Here is an 18,205-nt window from a genome sequence, read left to right as displayed (position 1 = left end):
TGTATGGCCTTCAAGCTTTTTAAAGACTTTTTTAATCTATTTTCTAAAATATTTCTGTGCAGCTGTCTTGACAACAGTATGATTTTTGTCGAATTTCAATTCCATTTAGTTATACATTCAAATTCAAATTACGAAAGGTTTCATACCAATTTGCATTAAACCAAAGAATGGCATATTTACAGGCAATCTAGCACTCTATTCTATATCAAACTGTAATCAGATGAATCCACCTGGCCACGTCTCCTAAAATGTAAATAAAGTGTTAGTTTATGAAATCAGCCAACAACACGTTTCATTAATTTTATTATAATTTTATACATTACACAAATACTCTGCCTAAAACTTAAAATCACCTCTTGCTAACCTACATACACTGTTTATACATTTCATTTACTCACTACACTTTAACAAAAACATCTGGGGATATGAAAGCTCCATAAGAACATGGGAAAAAAAGTGGAAAAAAACATCTGAGCCTGAACAGAGGTGCGTATAGGAATTTAACAAAGAAAATGCAACCACAGCCCCCTTTACAGATACTGAATCAAACTCTCCAGCAACATCTCATTCATTCGGTGACATGGGTATGAAATCCTTCCTCAGTGTCATAGTGGTTATATGTTGAACTAAAATGTATTAAATTAACTAGATTTCTTTTTCAGCTACGCTATGTATTTATTCTAGAAGATCATGGGAACGGTATCTGTGTTTTGGCACAAATTCATCCCAGATATGGAGTTTTTTTGTTTTGTTAACTGTGAGTGCAGCATCTAATGTAAACAACAGATTGCACTTCATCATTGAAATATTATCTTCAGGAGGAATGGAAGAAAAAAAATAATACCACTCCTTCCTCCTCGGTTTTTGGCCCTACCGTGAGAAATGAACTTTTATAAAAGAAAAAAAGAAAAGTCTGGGAAAGTTCCAGAGAAGGAGAGCATCAGTAGTCCTCAGCTGGAAAGAGAAAGACAGGGAGACAGAGAGACACAGTTTGATTAACAAGAGGAAGAAGGACCGAGTGGAAGTGGAGCATGCGATCCGTTTGAGTTTAGTGACGCCATAAGAAATCTCAGCATGCAGGCGGTTAGCAGAGACAGGAGGCGGCTTACTTTCAATCGTGAGAATGCAGGTGCTGGCGGCAGTGCCTCGGCTGTTGACGGCTTTGCACATGTACTCTCCTTCGTCCTCGGGGAACGTTTCCGGCAGGTACAGGCAGTAGGTCTCGCCTCTCTCGATGTATTGATAGTCTTCAGAGTCCGGCAGCAGCTCACCCTCAAACCACCAGGTGACCTCTGGTTTGGGTTCTCCCGTGATCTTCACCGTGAACCGCACAGGCTCTGCATCAACCACCGACTGGTTCTTCAGGGGCTTTTTAAACCACGGAGCGCCTGACCTGGCATGGTCCTCTTCATCCTCGTAGGCGGCGGAGCCATTAATGATGCTACCCTCTTCCTCCTCCTCTTCTTCCCTTTTCTGACAAGACACATGACAAAGCGTTTCACACTCAGGAAAAAAAAAACACAACAGAAATCACACGCATGCAGCTCTGTCATGCATTAGTGTTGACATCAGATCCAGGCATGTCCGCCATTTAGTTCTGAAACAAAGCAGCCCAGGAGAGGTTTACTTTTTGGAGAGCAGCGTCAATTTCCTGTTGTTCAAATTGCATCCTTTGCAATTTCTGCTCTTCGATCTTCTTCTTCTGCTCCTCTTCTCTGGTCTTTGCCATTTGTTCGAACCGTGCTCGCATGTCCACTTTCTGTCTGAACGGGACGTCTTCTGGTTTAATTGGAGTTGTTTTGTCGTCATCTTCATCCTGTGGAAGAAATGAGCAAAATTCTTCACTTCAAAGTTCTTTAGCTGGAATGAAACATGAGAAATTGTCTCATTCTTTCACCTCCTGACAGCGCTCTGCCTCTCTCTCCTTGATTTTCTCGTCAATTTCTTTCCTTCTTGCTCGTTCCTCCTCGATCTTCTTCTGGATCTCCTCCTCTGTGAGCTGCTTGATCTTCTCAAACTTGGATTTCAGGCTTTTGGCCTGGATGGAGCCAGTCCGCTTCAGCTTTGTTAGCTCCTCGTACTCGGTGCTCACCACCTCAGAGCTTTCATTGATTTCATCCTAAATCAAACCCACAAAACATATGTAAATAAGCAAACATGTTATGAAATTGTAAATTTAATGATCGTTTCAGTAGCATGTGAAGCTGACCTCGCTCATCTCTTGTCGCAACTGTTCAAACTCTTTCTTCTCCATCTCCATTTTCTGGCGTCTGGCTTCCGCCTTGCGCTTCCGCTCTGCCTCCTCTTTCATCTTCAGCATCTCCTCAAAGTTGATTTCTAGTTTCCCTGGGTGCATTGCTTCCTGTGACTCTGTCCGCACCAGAGTTACATCATCATCCTGCACCTGTCACAAAAATGAGATACACATCTCAATTGCATATGGAGTATGGACATATATTTTTATACAGCTTGTGCAAGTATTGAGTGGCTGCGTCTGAAATCGCATACTCTCTTGAATAGGACTTATTTTGAATGAGTAATTATTTCATGACCGCTAAAAAGTATGTTCTATATAGTATGTAGTAGGAATGTAATCGGACTACATTCGCCATGCTGTCATGTCATTATCATGTGATCTACCAGCGTGAGTTACATCGCCTCACTGACATTCACAAATCCTCTCCTGTAGCCTCATGGGATAGTAAAGTGTCCATCGTATGCACACTTCAGAATCTCGTATACTTCAGAATATAGTAGGGAAGTATGTGAATTCAGATGCAGCCACTGTTTTTCTTTTACTTAAATCCAAATCCCACTATATTTGAATTGGAAGGTAATGCTAGTTTCAATTAAATTGTAAATGGCACACAACCTTGTTATTCTAATAGACAAAATCTGTTAAAACATCAAAACAGTGACAAGTGTAAAAAGAGCTATAAATGATCACACAGTTTGTGACTTGTTATGTGAGCAAAAACTCACATAGGCAGCCATGTTTGAACAGTGTGAAGATTTGGACCCCATACTTCTGTTTTGTTGTACTATATTCCTATTTACTACATTGTGTAGAATCATATTTTGATATATTTTTTTCTTATTTACCCATAAAAAAAAAAAAATCCTTTAAACAAAGCACATTAGTTTGAGAAGCAAAAATAAATATATTCAAATATTCATTGTCATATCATGAGGAATCAAATTTGTACTTTTTACTCTTTTGATATAAAACAGTTCATTGTACTATAAAAATATGCAATAACATTCATAAGTCCAGATGTCTTCCCTAGCCCAAAAACACATTGACATTAAACATACTCTTGACTAATACTGTAAATTCAAGGGGAGGAGGGAAAGCACTAAAATGAAATGATTGATGATATGACCCTTTAAGACTTGTTTTCTGATAAAATAGTTTTCTTGAATATAATTAGGCCTATGTCTATTTTATCTATAGCTTCATTGGAATGTTTTGCCCTCACTAGGTACATTATTGTATGTCTTGTTTTCCAACAGCTTTTTTTGTAATCAATCATTGTGGCAATCCTTCTCTTTAGCAGGGTAGCGGTTTCTGTTTAAAAAAAGTTTCTTACTTCTTTAACTCCATATCCAGTCAAATTATCGTGATCCAGTCCAGGGCTCTTAAAGACACAATTTGAAAAGCATAACAGACAAGCATTGCAGCAGATATATCATTTGAGCACACTGGAGATTTGGACATGGGTTGTGTTTATATTTGCAAGTGAATTAATTGTTTTAGATTGAATTAGAGACCTAAAGTCGGTCGATGTATTGAAATTGACACTGGTTAACAGTTGTTAGCTGACTGACAAAATGTGCTCAGATGATATAAATATAATGAGCAGATTGCACTACAATTAACATGCAACATAAAGTATGTTTATGCTATGTTATTATTAATAACCAGAACAGCAGTTATATAGCGCATTAATGGACTTTTTGTTGTTGTTTAAGATGTACTTTTGTTGGTCACATCAATTAGTGCATGCAAACGCACTGTACATGTGCAAATACAATATGTTACATCAAATGCATGGTCCTACCATGTTCTTGCGAGCTTCTGCGAAAAGTTTTTTCTCCTCTTCCAGGCGTCGCTTGGCCTCCTCTTCTTTCTTTTTCTGCTCCTCTTCTCGTCTTTGTCTTTCCAGATCTTCAAAGCTGATGGCCAGCTTCCCGGGTTTGGCCCCGTCTGAGTTTATCATGGCCAGAAGGATGTCATCGTCACTATTTACAACCTGCAAGTGAATAGATTAGGCTTGGGGAAAATGAGTTTGTCAATATTTAAAGTTTGACCTGGCATCCAACTTACATGTCCAACTGTGCCAAGTCAAAACCCTTATCTCTGTCAGATTTTAGATCGTAGGCGTTATTTTTCAAGACAGATAGTCGTGCACGTTTTCTATGACCTTTTGTAATAGTAGTGAACATTTTATGACTATTAAATATTGTGTAGGCCTCCCTAACAAAGTATCAGAAGGTTATATATATATATATATATATATATATATATATATATATATATATATATATATATATATATATCCTTTAGGTGAGTATATATATATATATATATATATATATATATATACACACTCACCTAAAGGATTATTAGGAACACCATATACTAATACTGTGTTTGACCCCCTTTCGCCTTCAGAACTGCCTTAATTCTACGTGGCATTGATTCAACAAGGTGCTGAAAGCATTCTTTAGAAATGTTGGCCCATATTGATAGGATAGCATCTTGCAGTTGATGGAGATTTGTGGGATGCACATCCAGGGCACGAAGCTCCCGTTCCACCACATCCCAAAGATGCTCTATTGGGTTGAGATCTGGTGACTGTGGGGGCCATTTTAGTACAGTGAACTCCTTGTCATGTTCAAGAAACCAATTTGAAATGATTCGAGCTTTGTGACATGGTGCATTATCCTGCTGGAAGTAGCCATCAGAAGATGGATACATGGTGGTCATAAAGGGATGGACATGGTCAGAAACAATGCTCAGGTAGGCCGTGGGATTTAAACGATGCCCAATTGGCACTAAGGGGCCTAAAGTGTGCCAAGAAAACATCCCCCACACCATTACACCACCACCACCAGCCTGCACAGTGGTAACAAGGCATGATGGATCCATGTTCTCATTCTGTTTACGCCAAATTCTGACTCTACCATCTGAATGTCTCAACAGAAATCGAGACTCATCAGACCAGGCAACATTTTTCCAGTCTTCAACTGTCCAATTTTGGTGAGCTCGTGCAAATTGTAGCCTCTTTTTCCTATTTGTAGTGGAGATGAGTGGTACCCGGTGGGGTCTTCTGCTGTTGTAGCCCATCCGCCTCAAGGTTGTGCGTGTTGTGGCTTCACAAATGCTTCGCTGCATACCTCGGTTGTAACGAGTGGTTATTTCAGTCAAAGTTGCTCTTCTATCAGCTTGAATCAGTCGGCCCATTCTCCTCTGACCTCTAGCATCAACGAGGCATTTTCGCCCACAGGACTGCCGCATACTGGATGTTTTTCCCTTTTCACACCATTCTTTGTAAACCCTAGAAATGGTTGTGCGTGAAAATCCCAGTAACTGAGCAGATTGTGAAATACTCAGACCGGCCCGTCTGGCACCAACAACCATGCCACGCTCAAAATTGCTTAAATCACCTTTCTTTCCCATTCTGACATTCAGTTTGGAGTTCAGGAGATTGTCTTGACCAGGACCACACCCCTAAATGCATTGAAGCAACTGCCATGTGATTGGTTGATTAGATAATTGCATTAATGAGAAATTGAACAGGTGTTCCTAATAATCCTTTAGGTGAGTGTATAAACTACTACTACTATCAAATCATTTCATGGTTACCATAGTACATGAAAAGCAAAAAAAACAAACAAACATGATTTTCACAAGCACACAAACTGACCATGCTCTTTCTGGCCTCGGCAAAGGCCTCTCTCTCTTCTTTGATGCGTCTTTTCCTTTCTTCCTCCACTCGCTTATGTTCCTCTTCCAGTCTCTGTCTTTCCAGCTCTTCAAAGCTGAGTCGAAGTTTACCAGGTCTGAATTCTTCCTTCTCTCCTTGTGTATCCTGAGTGTCCTCGTCATCTAGGGCCTGTGAGAAAGAGTATAACTCATATTACATTATTCATGTTTGGACACTGTTGGGCACTTAAGTCACACTTTAAAATTTCATGCATTAAATACATAATATTAAACCAAGGTGCATCTGCAAACTAATGTTGCTAGAGCTTTTTTGAGAATTGACTTTTCTGAGCTGCTTTTTCTTATTTTTAACCAACTTGTCTTGAGGTTGTAATATCCCCAAAAACAGTTTAATTTGGTTAAGGCCAATTTCAGCCAATTTCATTGGTTAAGGTTAGGGTGTAGGGTAGGGTTAGACCATTTTTCATGGATGTATTAAGTAGGTTCTCCTTAAGTTCACACAGGGTCCTTGCAGAATATCCACCAGTGTAGCTCATTATATTAACTACTATAAATATGTTGCACATCATTTTACAACCAGAACATTACCTAGAATGTTTTGTCTTCATTTTGAACAATATATGTATTGTTTCATGTTTTGAAACCCAACAAACATAATGTTTTAATTGAAAAGTGTATGTGTGCTATGATTTTTAAATAACCACATTGTTTAAAATGCCATGTTTTTATATTGTTATATACTGCAAATACTGTGTGTATGCATTTTTAATTGTCGCTTAACTTTCCAAATAGTAAAAAAAATAAAAGTGTCCACTGTATATATTGTAATATGAAAGAATATATCTAATGGTTGTTAAAAAATATACCCACCATTCCCAGCTTGGCCTCTTCAAATGCTTTTTTTTCTTCCTCCAGTCTGCGTCGGGCTTCGTCCTCTGCCTGTTTTCTCTGCTGCTCCTGTCGCTCTTTCTCCTGTTCTTCAAAGGTCAGACGCAGTTTACCAGGGGTCATCTGCTCCTTCTCTTTGGGATGAAACTCTTCATCGTCCAACTTAAAAAAAATTTTTTTTTTTAAATTAACAAAACAAATTTTTCTTTTACAGATTATATTGATCGTTAAAAGCAGAATCTTCACCTGTTCAACCATAGAGCGACGCTTGGCCTCTCGGAAGGACTGCCGGTTCTCATCATATCTCTTCTTCTTCTCCTCCTCAGTTCGCTTCTTTAGTTCCTCTTCTCGGCTCTTCTCCATGTCCTCAAAATTGATCTTTATCCTTCCTGGTTGTTTCTGTGATTTTGCAGGCACTACTCGAACCAAAATGCTGTCATCCCCTTCCTGTGATGAAGAAGTGAAGAAGTTACCCAAACAGATTAAATAGCAGAATTACATCGGATACATAATAACATCGGAATTATAATGGTATGATGAAATGTTAACGTTTTTTTTTACGAATTTTTTTTTTTTTTAAATCAGAAACAAATGTGAGGTCTAATCTAAAGCAATAACAAATTGTTTTTTTATACTGCTTTGACCTGCAACATTTCTGCAGTCATGGACAAGCGTCCAGACAGGTTTCAGATAAGGCCTGACAGCAACACAAAAAAAAACTTCTGGCACAGTTGCCTTCATTTGTGTCATACTAGACAGAGATATGGGACTGCTAATTCAGTCAGAGAGCACGGCCTGCAAGTGCTGTGGGAAACAGTTGCTAGTCACATGTTGTCCATGCTTGTTAACTCTGGCTCCAGAAAGTGTGGCATTTTCCTAAATTTAACACCCAGTGCCATGTTGTATATGAACTGACATGCCTTTGTAATGGACAGTGGGCCATTTGGCCATATTGCACACTTTACACATATCATTTTGCAATTGTATTATACTACTGTGCAAAATTTTGGGTCACTAGGAATATTTTGTTTGTTTTTGAAAGTAGTCTCTTACTAAGGCTGCATTTATTTGACAAGACAGTAAATACACTAATATTGTGAAAGATTATTACAATTTAAGTAAATGTTTAAAATCTAGATAGATAGATAGGTAGATAGATATGAAATACAGTATATAAAACACAATATTTACATTGAATATATATTTAAACAATTAAAATAAAATATATACAATACCGTTCAAAAGTATGGGGTCAGTAAGATTTTTAATGTTTTTAAAAGAAGTATCTTCTGCTCACCAAGGCTGCATTTATTTGATTAAAAATACAAACAAAAACAGTAATATTGTGAAATATCATTCCAATTTAAAACAGATGTTTTCTATGTGAATATACAGTAAAGTGTCATTTATTCCTGTGATCAAAGCTGAATTTTCAGCATCATTACTCCAGTCTTCAGTGTCACATGATCCTTCAGAAATCATTCTAATATGATGATTTGATGCTCAAGAAACATTTATGATTATTATCAATGTTGAAAACAGTTATTTACATTTTAATTTTATGAATAGAAAGTTCAAAAGAACAGCATTTATCTGAAATCTAAAGCTTTTGTAACATTAAACACTACCGTTCAAAAGTTTGGGGTCAGTAAGAATTTTTATTTTATTTTGGGGGGAAAGAAATAAAATAAATCAATACTTTTATTCATCAAGGATGAGTTAAACTGATCAAAAGTTACAGTAAAGACATTTATAATGTTAGAAAATATTCTATTTTAAATAAATGCTGTTCTTTTGAACTTTCTATTCATCAAAGAATTAAAAAAAAAATTTGCACACAACTGTTTTCAACATTGATAATAATCATAAAGGTTTCTTGAGCAGCAAATCAGCATATTAGAATGATTTCTGAAGGATCATGTGACACTGAAGACTGGAGTAATGATGCTGAAAATTCAGCTTTGATCACAGGAATAAATTACAGTTTAAAATATATTAGTAAAAAATAAAGTATAAAGTCAGGAACACCTAAGCTCCAAAATTATCAAAAATAGTTTAAAATATATTAAAATATAAAAAAAACAGTCATTTTAAATTGTTATAATATTTCACAATATTACAGTTTTTTTTATTGTTGTTTATCAAATAAATGTAGCCTTGGTGAGCAGAAGATACTTCTTTTAAAAACATAAAAAAATCTTACTGACCCAAAACTTTTGAACGGTAGTGTATAATTATATATTTATATATATATATTTGCATTAAAATCATTATTATATAATGATTTAATTCAACTTGTAGTTTATGAATCCACTGTATTAATAATAATATTTAACTTTGGTTGGTAAAAGAATGTCTCACCTTGCCTGTTACTATTGCAATGCAACACATTGTTCTATATATCAATCCATTCCATGATTTGATTTCACTTACATATATTGCTAGGCTTTAAAATAGATGTTTAGATTATATCAGAGGATTACCTGAGTGATTACAGATACTTTGCTGGAGATTTTCTAATAGTAGACCTGACAAAGCAGCCGACTGCCAAGTCGCATTAAAGGCATCTTCCTAGTGCTTGCGGCCACAGTCTGTTCTCATGACACACTGACTCACCTCCTCAGCTTTCTTGGCCAGCTCCTTCTGAATCTTGGCCTTCTCTAAGGCCTCCTGTGCAGCTCGCTTCTTTCTCTCCTCATCTGTTCTTTTCCTCTCCACCTCCTGCCTCTGTTTCTCCATCTCTGCAAACTTCCCCTTCACACTGCCTGTGAATGGACAGAAAGCCGACAGTTGGCGTCTATTATGGGATTAAAGCGCCGTTACAATGATTACATTGGTTCAGTCCAAAAAAAAATCGAATTTAAAATGTCTCATTTCGCCCTACCTGTAATCTTGGGAACATATGATTTTTCTATCTTCGTCGGCTTCACCTCTTCCTCTTCATCGCTAGAGGCGAGGAGTTCTTTTATCTGTGGAGGATCCGACAGTTGTTGTTAGGTTAGGCGTTTTATCCAGGATCAGAAACCATGCTGGTCATAGCAAGCCAAGCAGACCTTAATCCTTGTAAGACAGGCACATATGACCTACAGTGGCGGATGCTGATTGGGCCGTCAATTGTGACATGGGCAGGGGATCAGTAGAGTGTGCATGCAGCAAGCAGGCATCACAGATACTGGGGTGTTTAAAAGCTTTCATTGTAAGAAGGTTTGTGTATATCCTTTTAAATACCTGGAATCGGGTATTGATGCATGCCTAATCTTATGCAAACATTGAATACCCAGCAAGCAGCATCTTCATTAACCTCAAGACAAAATCTTCTAATATGCATTGTTAGTGTCAGAGAGAGGAGGCAGTGCAGTCAGTGGATGAAGTGACAAAACAAGGTGCTGATGGGCAGGTTTCTCTACTGACCATTTGCTTCCTGCGACTGTACTCTCTCTCTTTAACGTACTGATCTCTGCGTTTCTTTTGCTCTTCCTGACTTCTCTTTTGGTTTCTCTCTTCTCTAGCTTTCTGCATGGCCTCAAACTTATTCTTCACATCTTCTTTCCCCAACTTGGGAATATAACTTCTCTGTACAGGCTTAGATGTTTTAAGCAGTTTCTTCAGAAGAAAGAAAAACATACCTCGTTGAGAGATTGTTAGTAAAAGAGGAATGGAAAATTAGTTCATTTCCTTTTTTTTTTTTCATAACATTTTCTTTTGCAGAGAGTAATGATTATATGATTACAAATGACAAATAATATAGTCGGTTATTTTTCCATTTTATAAATTAGCATATTAGTTATATATACAGTTGATATCTATTTCCATAAATATGTATAGGCCTAATTGTTTTGTTTTTTATATATATAAAAATATATACATGCAGTTCTGCTCATACCCCTTAAAGAATATGCATAATATTACAGAATAGAGCCGGTGGGCTAAATTGGATGATCGGAATAAATTGTACTTATTTTGTCTTCAGAGGAACATCTCATGTAGCTTCTAAAGGGCAAAAAAAAAAAAAAGTCTTTAAAAAATAAGAAAATGTACAACCTACTGGTCCTAATGCATTTTGTTGCCATCTTGAGGAATGTTTTCACTTTTTGTAATTTGTTTATGAGTCCCTCAGTTGTCCTCAGTGTGAGAAGGTGGATCTCAAAATCATAGTCCCTGTTGAAAAGGGTTCGGATATGCAGAAGATGCTAGAAACCTAAGAATGTGCAGGACCTGGAGGATCTTTCTGAAGAACAGTGGGCAGTTTAACTGCTGAGGACAAGGGATTCATGAACAACTATCACAAAATATAAACCCACAATATTAAGATTCAAGGGTATGTAAACTGGTTCATTTGTATAAATTCAGTTATTTTGTCTGGTGGACTATATGTCAACATCTGTTATGTCCTTATTCAGGACAGTACTAACCATGCAATTTTTATGATCCCTCTAATTTTGTTAATCTTATTAACATCTTGCATATTCTGCAAGAGGTATGCAAACTTATGAGCAGAACTGTATATATGTGTGTGTTAATTATTGAAATTTTGTATTTCATTTTATTTGTATTTTTGAAAATATTTATTCATTTAAGCATATTATTATAGCTCCATCATACTATACCTCTTGTTTTAGTGCCACATCTGAAAAATTTGTCATATCTGTATCATGTGTTGCATCAGCCTCTTCATCATTCTCCACGGTTTCCTCATTCGATTTTGGAACCCTCTCTCGTTTTCTCGCCCTGCTGGTGGTCTTTGTCTCCTGTTTGGGCTCTTCCTTCTCTGGTAACTCGGTCTCCTTTGGTTCGTCTGCAGCACTGTTCATTTCCACCTCTTCAGTCATGCAACTCATGTCATGTGTTTCCTCTTTATGGTTTTCATCATTGATTGTGTTCTCTGCATCATTAGCATCAGCAATATCGTTCAAGTTTTCCGTGTTGTTTATATGCGTCATGTCTGTTGACGCATCCGCCATGCTCATCACTTCAGTCATGTTGCTGTTTCTCAAACACACCGGGACAGGGCCTGTTGCAAGATACGTCAGATGAAGCTGACATTGGGAGAAAGACATAATGACCACAAGACTGCAGTGCAAAGGTACTTTTTTTTTACAGGGCTATTTTAGATTTTTAGTAACTGCAATTTTTATTAAAGTTACCCTATTATGCTATTTTAAAGGTTCCTAATTTTGTTTTGGAGGTCTTTTAAAAGTAGATTTACATGCATCCAAGGTCAAAAAACATTTTCTGATAATATATGTTGCACATCACCTCATTTCTCAAAGAGTCTGAAAACAGTTCGTTTGAAGATTGTCTCTCTAAGCCCCTCCTTTCCGTGAGCCTGCTCTGATTGGTCAGACAGCAAAGTCTGTTGTGATTGGTCTACCTATTACAGCATGAGTCAGAATGGAAACAACTATTACCATATCTGAAGGCTTCTTCAGTGTTTTATACACTATGATATGAAGAGCATTGTTGAGGGTAATGCATTACAAGTAACTCAAGTTATGTAATCAGATTACTTTTTTCAAGTAACTATTTATGTTTAAGGTAAACACATTACTTTTAAATTTACAACAATATATCTGAGTTACTTTTTCAAATAAGTAATGCAAGTTACATTTTTCATTCATTGACTGACATCTCTCTTATCCCCATGTTGAGAAAAATCGGGAGTAAGTGTAGAAGCGTTGTGTGTAAACATGGTGGTTATTGTAGTTCTAGACTAAATATGAGCATTTACTAATCTCACTTGCACAAAAAAATATTCAGTATTCCTCAAAATGAATAAAATCTGTGATATGCAAAATCAGATACTACACAAACCTCCAATAAATAAATGTTAAATAAAACAAATCTTTTTTATGCATTTAATCTCTCTTTATTGTTAAATGCACTTGCTGCTGACCTTCGATGATTCAGTTAAACCATAAGCTAAAATTACTTTAGATATTTTTTTGTTTTTATTGGTAAGTTTATTAAACTTTTTTCTCTTGCATCATATTCTGTCTTCTGCAATCCAGAATGTCAGCACATGCAGCTGAAAGGTTTGTTTGAGCTGCGCCTTCTACTGTACATGCGAAAATTTGCAATTTCAATTTTGCCCCAAAATAGACTTAATAAAATAATAATAAAATAAAATAGACAAAAAAAACTTTTTTGTTTTTAAAAAAACAAGCCCAGCCCAGGTGAGCTAACGAAGTTACACAATTAGTTACTTTTTAAGGGAGTAACGCAATATTGTAATGCATTCCTGTTCAAAGTAACTTTCCCCGACACTGATGAAGAGGAATGATGGCATCGTTTTTTCTGTATCAATTCCAGTGCAAGTCCTCATCCATTTGAAGTGTGTGCAAAGTGGATTCACAGCGCAGAAAACAGCGTCTTCTCAACCTGTCGACAACACAAACCAAACTCTTCCAGGCTTCAGCTACATCTATAGTGTTTGAGGGCGGGTCAAAGTAGACTTTGTTCGCAGACAGCCAATGAGCAGGCATTATGCAAATGTGTTACATTGTAACAGGAAGTGAGACTGGAATTGCTGATGACTCGTTTCAGCAGTTCAAAATCGATTTATTTTAGGAGACAACTTTATTTGTCATCCACTTTGATCTTTAAAACTTTGCAGACTTTTTACATTCACAAAGAGCTATACTAAATAAATTGTAATGTAGACATGCATTTTCTGTAAAGCTGCTTTGAAATTATATGTATTGTGAAAAGCGCTATACAAATAAATGTGAATTGAATGTGAATATTATTTTTAACTGTAATATAAGGTAAAGAAATGTCTTGGAAGTGTTAGTTGGTGGTCTACAAAAGAACAGATGAGCTGAATGTGTGTGGGACCTCCACCAGGAGCCTTGTGCAGGCCCTAATTTTATCCCCCAGTCTGGGTTCAGCCATGTGATTGAGGCTATTTTTACCTGGAGATATGAGTCTAAGAAGAGGTCAGCACCCAGATGGCACACATGAGACCCCTGACTAAATGACTAAGTTCTAGATGTTTCTTTATAAAAAATGTTGTGTCTCCCAGTGTGAAAGTACAAAGCCAGTTTGGCAAAATAATATGTATGTATGCATTTGTGTGTGTGTGTGTGTGTGTGTGTGTGTGTGTGTGTGTGTGTGTGTGTGTGTGTGTGTGTGTGTGTGTGTGTGTGTGTGTGTGTGTGTGTGTGTGTGTGTGTGTGTGTGTGTGTGTGTGTGTGTGTGTGTGTGTGTGTGTTTACTATGTGCATTTTTAAATTGTATCTTTGCAGTTCACATGTTCTACATCTGACATCCTTAATCCAAACTACAATAATCCCACAAAAACAGCAACATTAACCCATGCAGCACAGAAAAACACAATTACATGTGTAATATCACATACCTATAAAGATCTAAATTTCAATGCACTCTATTCATAAATGACACAACACCTGGTGTTTTGGTGAACTCACAACTGATCACACCTCACTTTTAGAAGATGACAAAGACAATATGGCCCCCAAACATGTCACCATTTGAAAGCATTTGTTCCCGCCACATTTCAAATTCATGTTTTTTTTTTTTTTTTATATGAATTTATCCTATACACTAATCTTTATAATGTCTTTAATCTTAAATACATTCCTCACAAAAATATGTTAACACTGATAGACTGCTATCTTTATTAGTAATTAGATTATTTACATTTAAGGAAGGTTTCAGAGTTGGATGCTGAGAATAAATGTTGTCTATTTATAGATTATAGATTGTATATAGCATTTAGCTAAACACTAAATATTCCCCCCTGAAAAAGTGTCAAAAGAATGTCAATATTTTATTTTAGTTCATGTATTCAACATATTTGAATACATATCTTTATCCTCTGGCAAACATTTTATTAAAAGTTCACAGAGATAATGTTCCCCACATAGTCTCTATAAAGATCTTTATACAGTAGTTTTTCTGTTTATAACCTTGAGTTTCCCCCTTTAGATTAAAGTAATTTGAAATGATTTAATGAAATAAAAATAGTCCTTTCAAAGGAGTCAACTGTATTCTCAGTGAGTACAAAGATATGAGATCAGGCCCTCATCCGCTTGTGGACTTGCCGTTTGGATTTTTTTTTTTTTTTTTTTTTTTTTTTTTTTGTCCTCCGCATGCTTTATTAAATTCTTCATACTTTATAAACGATAACTTAAAAATATCTTACCTTCTTTAGAGTGATATTCTCCCTTTGTTTTTCATAAGATTTTTTTTGTGTGTTGTTTTTGTAGTTCACGTTGGCTTAGATAATGCTAAAAATCGAATCTAAATCCCCAAGCACAGGTTTAGTCTTCTCTTCCCATGCGACTGAGAGTCAAATGAGCGCAGTCGGTTATCGGTGGGCGCTATCCATAAAAATACCCGTGCCCCTCTCCATCTACCGCATTCCACACGCGCCACCGGCTGACGGCCTCAGCTGTCGCTACACATATGTCTCCTTATCTCCCAGTCTGAGGCTCTTTTACACGAATTCATAATTGTTTTGTCACTATGATCGGTTAATTACCTGTAAATGATTAGTCATTTGTTTATTCAATCATGTATTTTAATGGCAGCTTAAACATTCTTTTAAAAAGCATGTTAAATATACGGTTTTGCGGTTAATTCATTGCTGGATTTTTTTTTTTTACCTATATTTTACTAATGTACTACTAGCCTACCTATAGGCCATCATTTTGCAGGTGTTAAATTAGGTCACGTGATGAAATAATGTTCTTTCCATGACAGTAACATGACATTAAAATAATGCTATAAATAAAATGTAACATAAATCCCCCTAATGTATGTTAAATGTGTATATATATATATATATATATATATATATATATATATATATATATTTACATTTAAATAAATAAATATTTAAATTGTAATATGCACCATGGAGGAACTTTTGTGAATAAAAAGCGTAAATTATAAATAGGCTACACTTTTGTAGGCTAATTAATTAAACTATTTTACTACTACTGTAAATTAATGTTAAATTGAATAATGCATGTAAATATGGCAATTCATACCTTTTCTGTTTCTATTGCAAAGAAAAAAAAAATATTTTACATTATCCCCTTTTTCAGCATAGCATTCTTTTTCCTTTGCAGTGTATTACAATCATCCACATTGTTTTGTATATAGACATTTAATGTAAGCGCCTATCAGGTTTGTTTGTTTTCATTAATATTTTCCATGCAAGCATCAGCTTGTTTTGGAAAGCTATTGTTGGCTGTTGGAGCCAGTAGGCTTTATCTTGAGGGTCTGTGGTTTGTCCAGTCAGTTCTGACCCACTTATCACAGTCACGGTGTGTGATAACCCAGAAATCTCAATGGATCACTCGAATTCAAGCAATATCACAAAAACACAATTAAATATAGAAAGTACAGATACATATAATATACAGTGAACACACTTTGGATGCACTATGAACAGGAAGTGCAAATACATTTTTTTTGTGTCTGAATTTTTAGATGCTAAATATTGTCCATTTTGATGTTATTAAATGATTCTTTCAGAAAGTGTATCCTAAATGAGCTGGAAACCCCCCTCAGCCTGAAGGACAGCACTGCCATCTGTAATTTGAGCTCATACCCAGCATGCATCTCTCTCCCTTCAGACTGCAACACTATCGGGAAGACTCATACTCTAAAGGGGTTCAACCAGCAGCTTAGAGTAACATCCAAAAGCTTTAGGAGGACGCTTGCATGAGATGTTTGCAGAGTCATGCAAGAGGTTGCACACCATGAAAGAGAAATAAAAATAGATAGACCATAGTTACTGTATAGTTCCGGCTCCATTTGATAAAGAGGAATCTTTTTAAATACTGTTAAAACCTCTGAAAGTCTATCTAAAAATGTATTTTCTTCAATTCAAAGGCTTGAGTGCTAGGCCAAAACTCCACTCTGGAAGACCAGCGGAGAAAACAAGGGACAGCCCGAAATAGCGTCCCACCTGTGGGCAGAGATCAGAGCAATGGAGACAGCGAGCTTGCTAAAACTCACTGCTTCTCTCACTGAGCACCAGTATACTGTCCATATAGTTGTTTCTCTGATCTTAACATGGAGATTTAAGACTGCATTCTATTTTTTAAGTGTTTCCCCCTATTTTCATTTATTTCATTATTTTCATTCATTCATGTCATTTTTTATATTGTCAATGTCCACTTTGGTACTGTTTGTTCAGGTGAGATTCACAGTTAAGACATTAGGATGGAGAAAAGGCTTGTTAAACACTGCAATAGAGGTGATATAAACAGCTCGTTGTCCCAACGGTGCTATACAGAAGGACTTCTCTGTACAGGTGTATCGGAGGCAGTCTGGCACTTCCTCAACTTGTGAACCGTGACACTTATTGGCCAGCTGCCCTTTGAAATGGATTATTATGGTGGATATTAGAACAGATCCAGCAGCAGTAAAAAGTAGCAATGATTTTCATTTGTTTACACTGAATCAAAACCCTGATTAACATCCGCTGTTCAAATATTGGGAATGATTTTAGTCTTCATTTAGGCATTCCTTGTCTTTTAGTGAAACTTTGTTATATTTTTGTTGTTGCAAGACAATGTTTAAAGTCGCAATGAAAAGGAAGTGGTGACAAATCTTTCTTCCATTTTGTGATGTAAAGATTGTAGAAAAAAGAAAAACTTTGTTCTGTCCATCAGTTGCTGATTGGATATAGGGCAGATCTTAATGCAAGACTGTAAGAAAGGGGGCGGGGTTTAGGTGGACGAAATGATTGGAGAAGTCTGGCATACATCACCAGAGAAAATGTAATTTAACCAGAAGACAGTTATGACATTTTGATGGATGAATCATTCACAAAAAGATCAAGAATATTTAGAAAATAGATAGGGTGAATTTTTATGTGGAAAAATTTCTCCCATAAATACTCTGTGTATTTTTAGGGACTATTAAACTGGATGGACAAATTATGGAGCCACAGACTGTGCATCATCTTGTTGCTCTTTTGCTTGACTTAATGGATTATGTAAAGAGAAACACCCACAGACTAATGTCAGGTTTACTGGTTGGCCATCACGAAAAAAATAAATAATAATGATGTGAAATGTAATTTAAATGTATTTCTTCTTCTCTTTGTCTGTTTTCTTGTCTGCCTCGCTCCCTCTCTCAACAAGTCAGCTGTTGGCCTAGCTGGGCATTTACTCTACTACAGGAACAGGTGCAGATCACAGCAGGACACTGGGCAGGATGGAAAGTATACAGTTGGTTTGAAAGAGAAATGGTAGCACTTGTATTTCTTTCACAGTTGCAACTTAACAATTCACTCAAGCATGCTTCAGGCCCTGATAGCACAACAGGTCTATAGTTAATACCTTTGCTAATTTATCACAGTGATTTGTGTTATTCAAAAGACACCGA

General features: G+C 36.4%; 1 protein-coding gene across 8 annotated transcripts; it reads right to left on the bottom strand.

Moving 5' to 3' along the window:
* Positions 1-286: 286 nt before the first annotated feature.
* nexn (nexilin (F actin binding protein)) lies at positions 287-15,287 on the bottom strand. 8 transcript variants are annotated; one of them, XM_084388903.1, is made up of 15 exons: positions 15,003-15,287; positions 11,446-11,849; positions 10,250-10,441; positions 9,723-9,807; positions 9,455-9,603; positions 7,085-7,285; positions 6,821-7,000; positions 5,931-6,119; positions 4,062-4,253; positions 3,591-3,638; positions 2,210-2,404; positions 1,898-2,119; positions 1,628-1,816; positions 1,110-1,473; positions 287-954 (listed from the first exon to the last, which is right to left on the bottom strand). In XM_084388903.1, the coding sequence occupies exons 2-15, from the start codon at positions 11,815-11,817 to the stop codon at positions 941-943; spliced, it is 2,592 nt and encodes an 863-aa protein (XP_084245029.1). In that variant the 5' UTR covers positions 11,818-11,849; positions 15,003-15,287; the 3' UTR covers positions 287-940. The 8 variants fall into 8 exon arrangements, with proteins under 8 accessions (XP_084245029.1, XP_084245028.1, XP_084245031.1 ...); XM_084388902.1 differs by having other exon boundaries at positions 11,446-11,874; positions 15,003-15,280; XM_084388905.1 differs by lacking the exon at positions 3,591-3,638.
* Positions 15,288-18,205: the final 2,918 nt, after the last annotated feature.

The sequence above is a fragment of the Rutilus rutilus genome (assembly GCF_951802725.1).
Source record: "Rutilus rutilus genome assembly, chromosome: 19".
Taxonomy (NCBI): domain Eukaryota; kingdom Metazoa; phylum Chordata; class Actinopteri; order Cypriniformes; family Leuciscidae; genus Rutilus; species Rutilus rutilus.
This window is presented reverse-complemented; position numbering and strand designations above follow the sequence as displayed.

Bases quoted from the DNA above. Each gene is read 5' to 3' on its own strand.
- nexn (XM_084388903.1), bottom strand. From the start codon at position 11,817: ATGACTGAAGTGATGAGCATGGCGGATGCGTCAACAGACATGACGCAT. The intron at 7,001-7,084 runs GTGAAGATTCTG...ATTTTTTTTAAG, and splicing joins GTCGCTCTATGGTTGAACAG to TTGGACGATGAAGAGTTTCA. The intron at 1,817-1,897 runs GTGAAAGAATGA...TTTCTTCCACAG, and splicing joins AGGCAGAGCGCTGTCAGGAG to GATGAAGATGACGACAAAAC.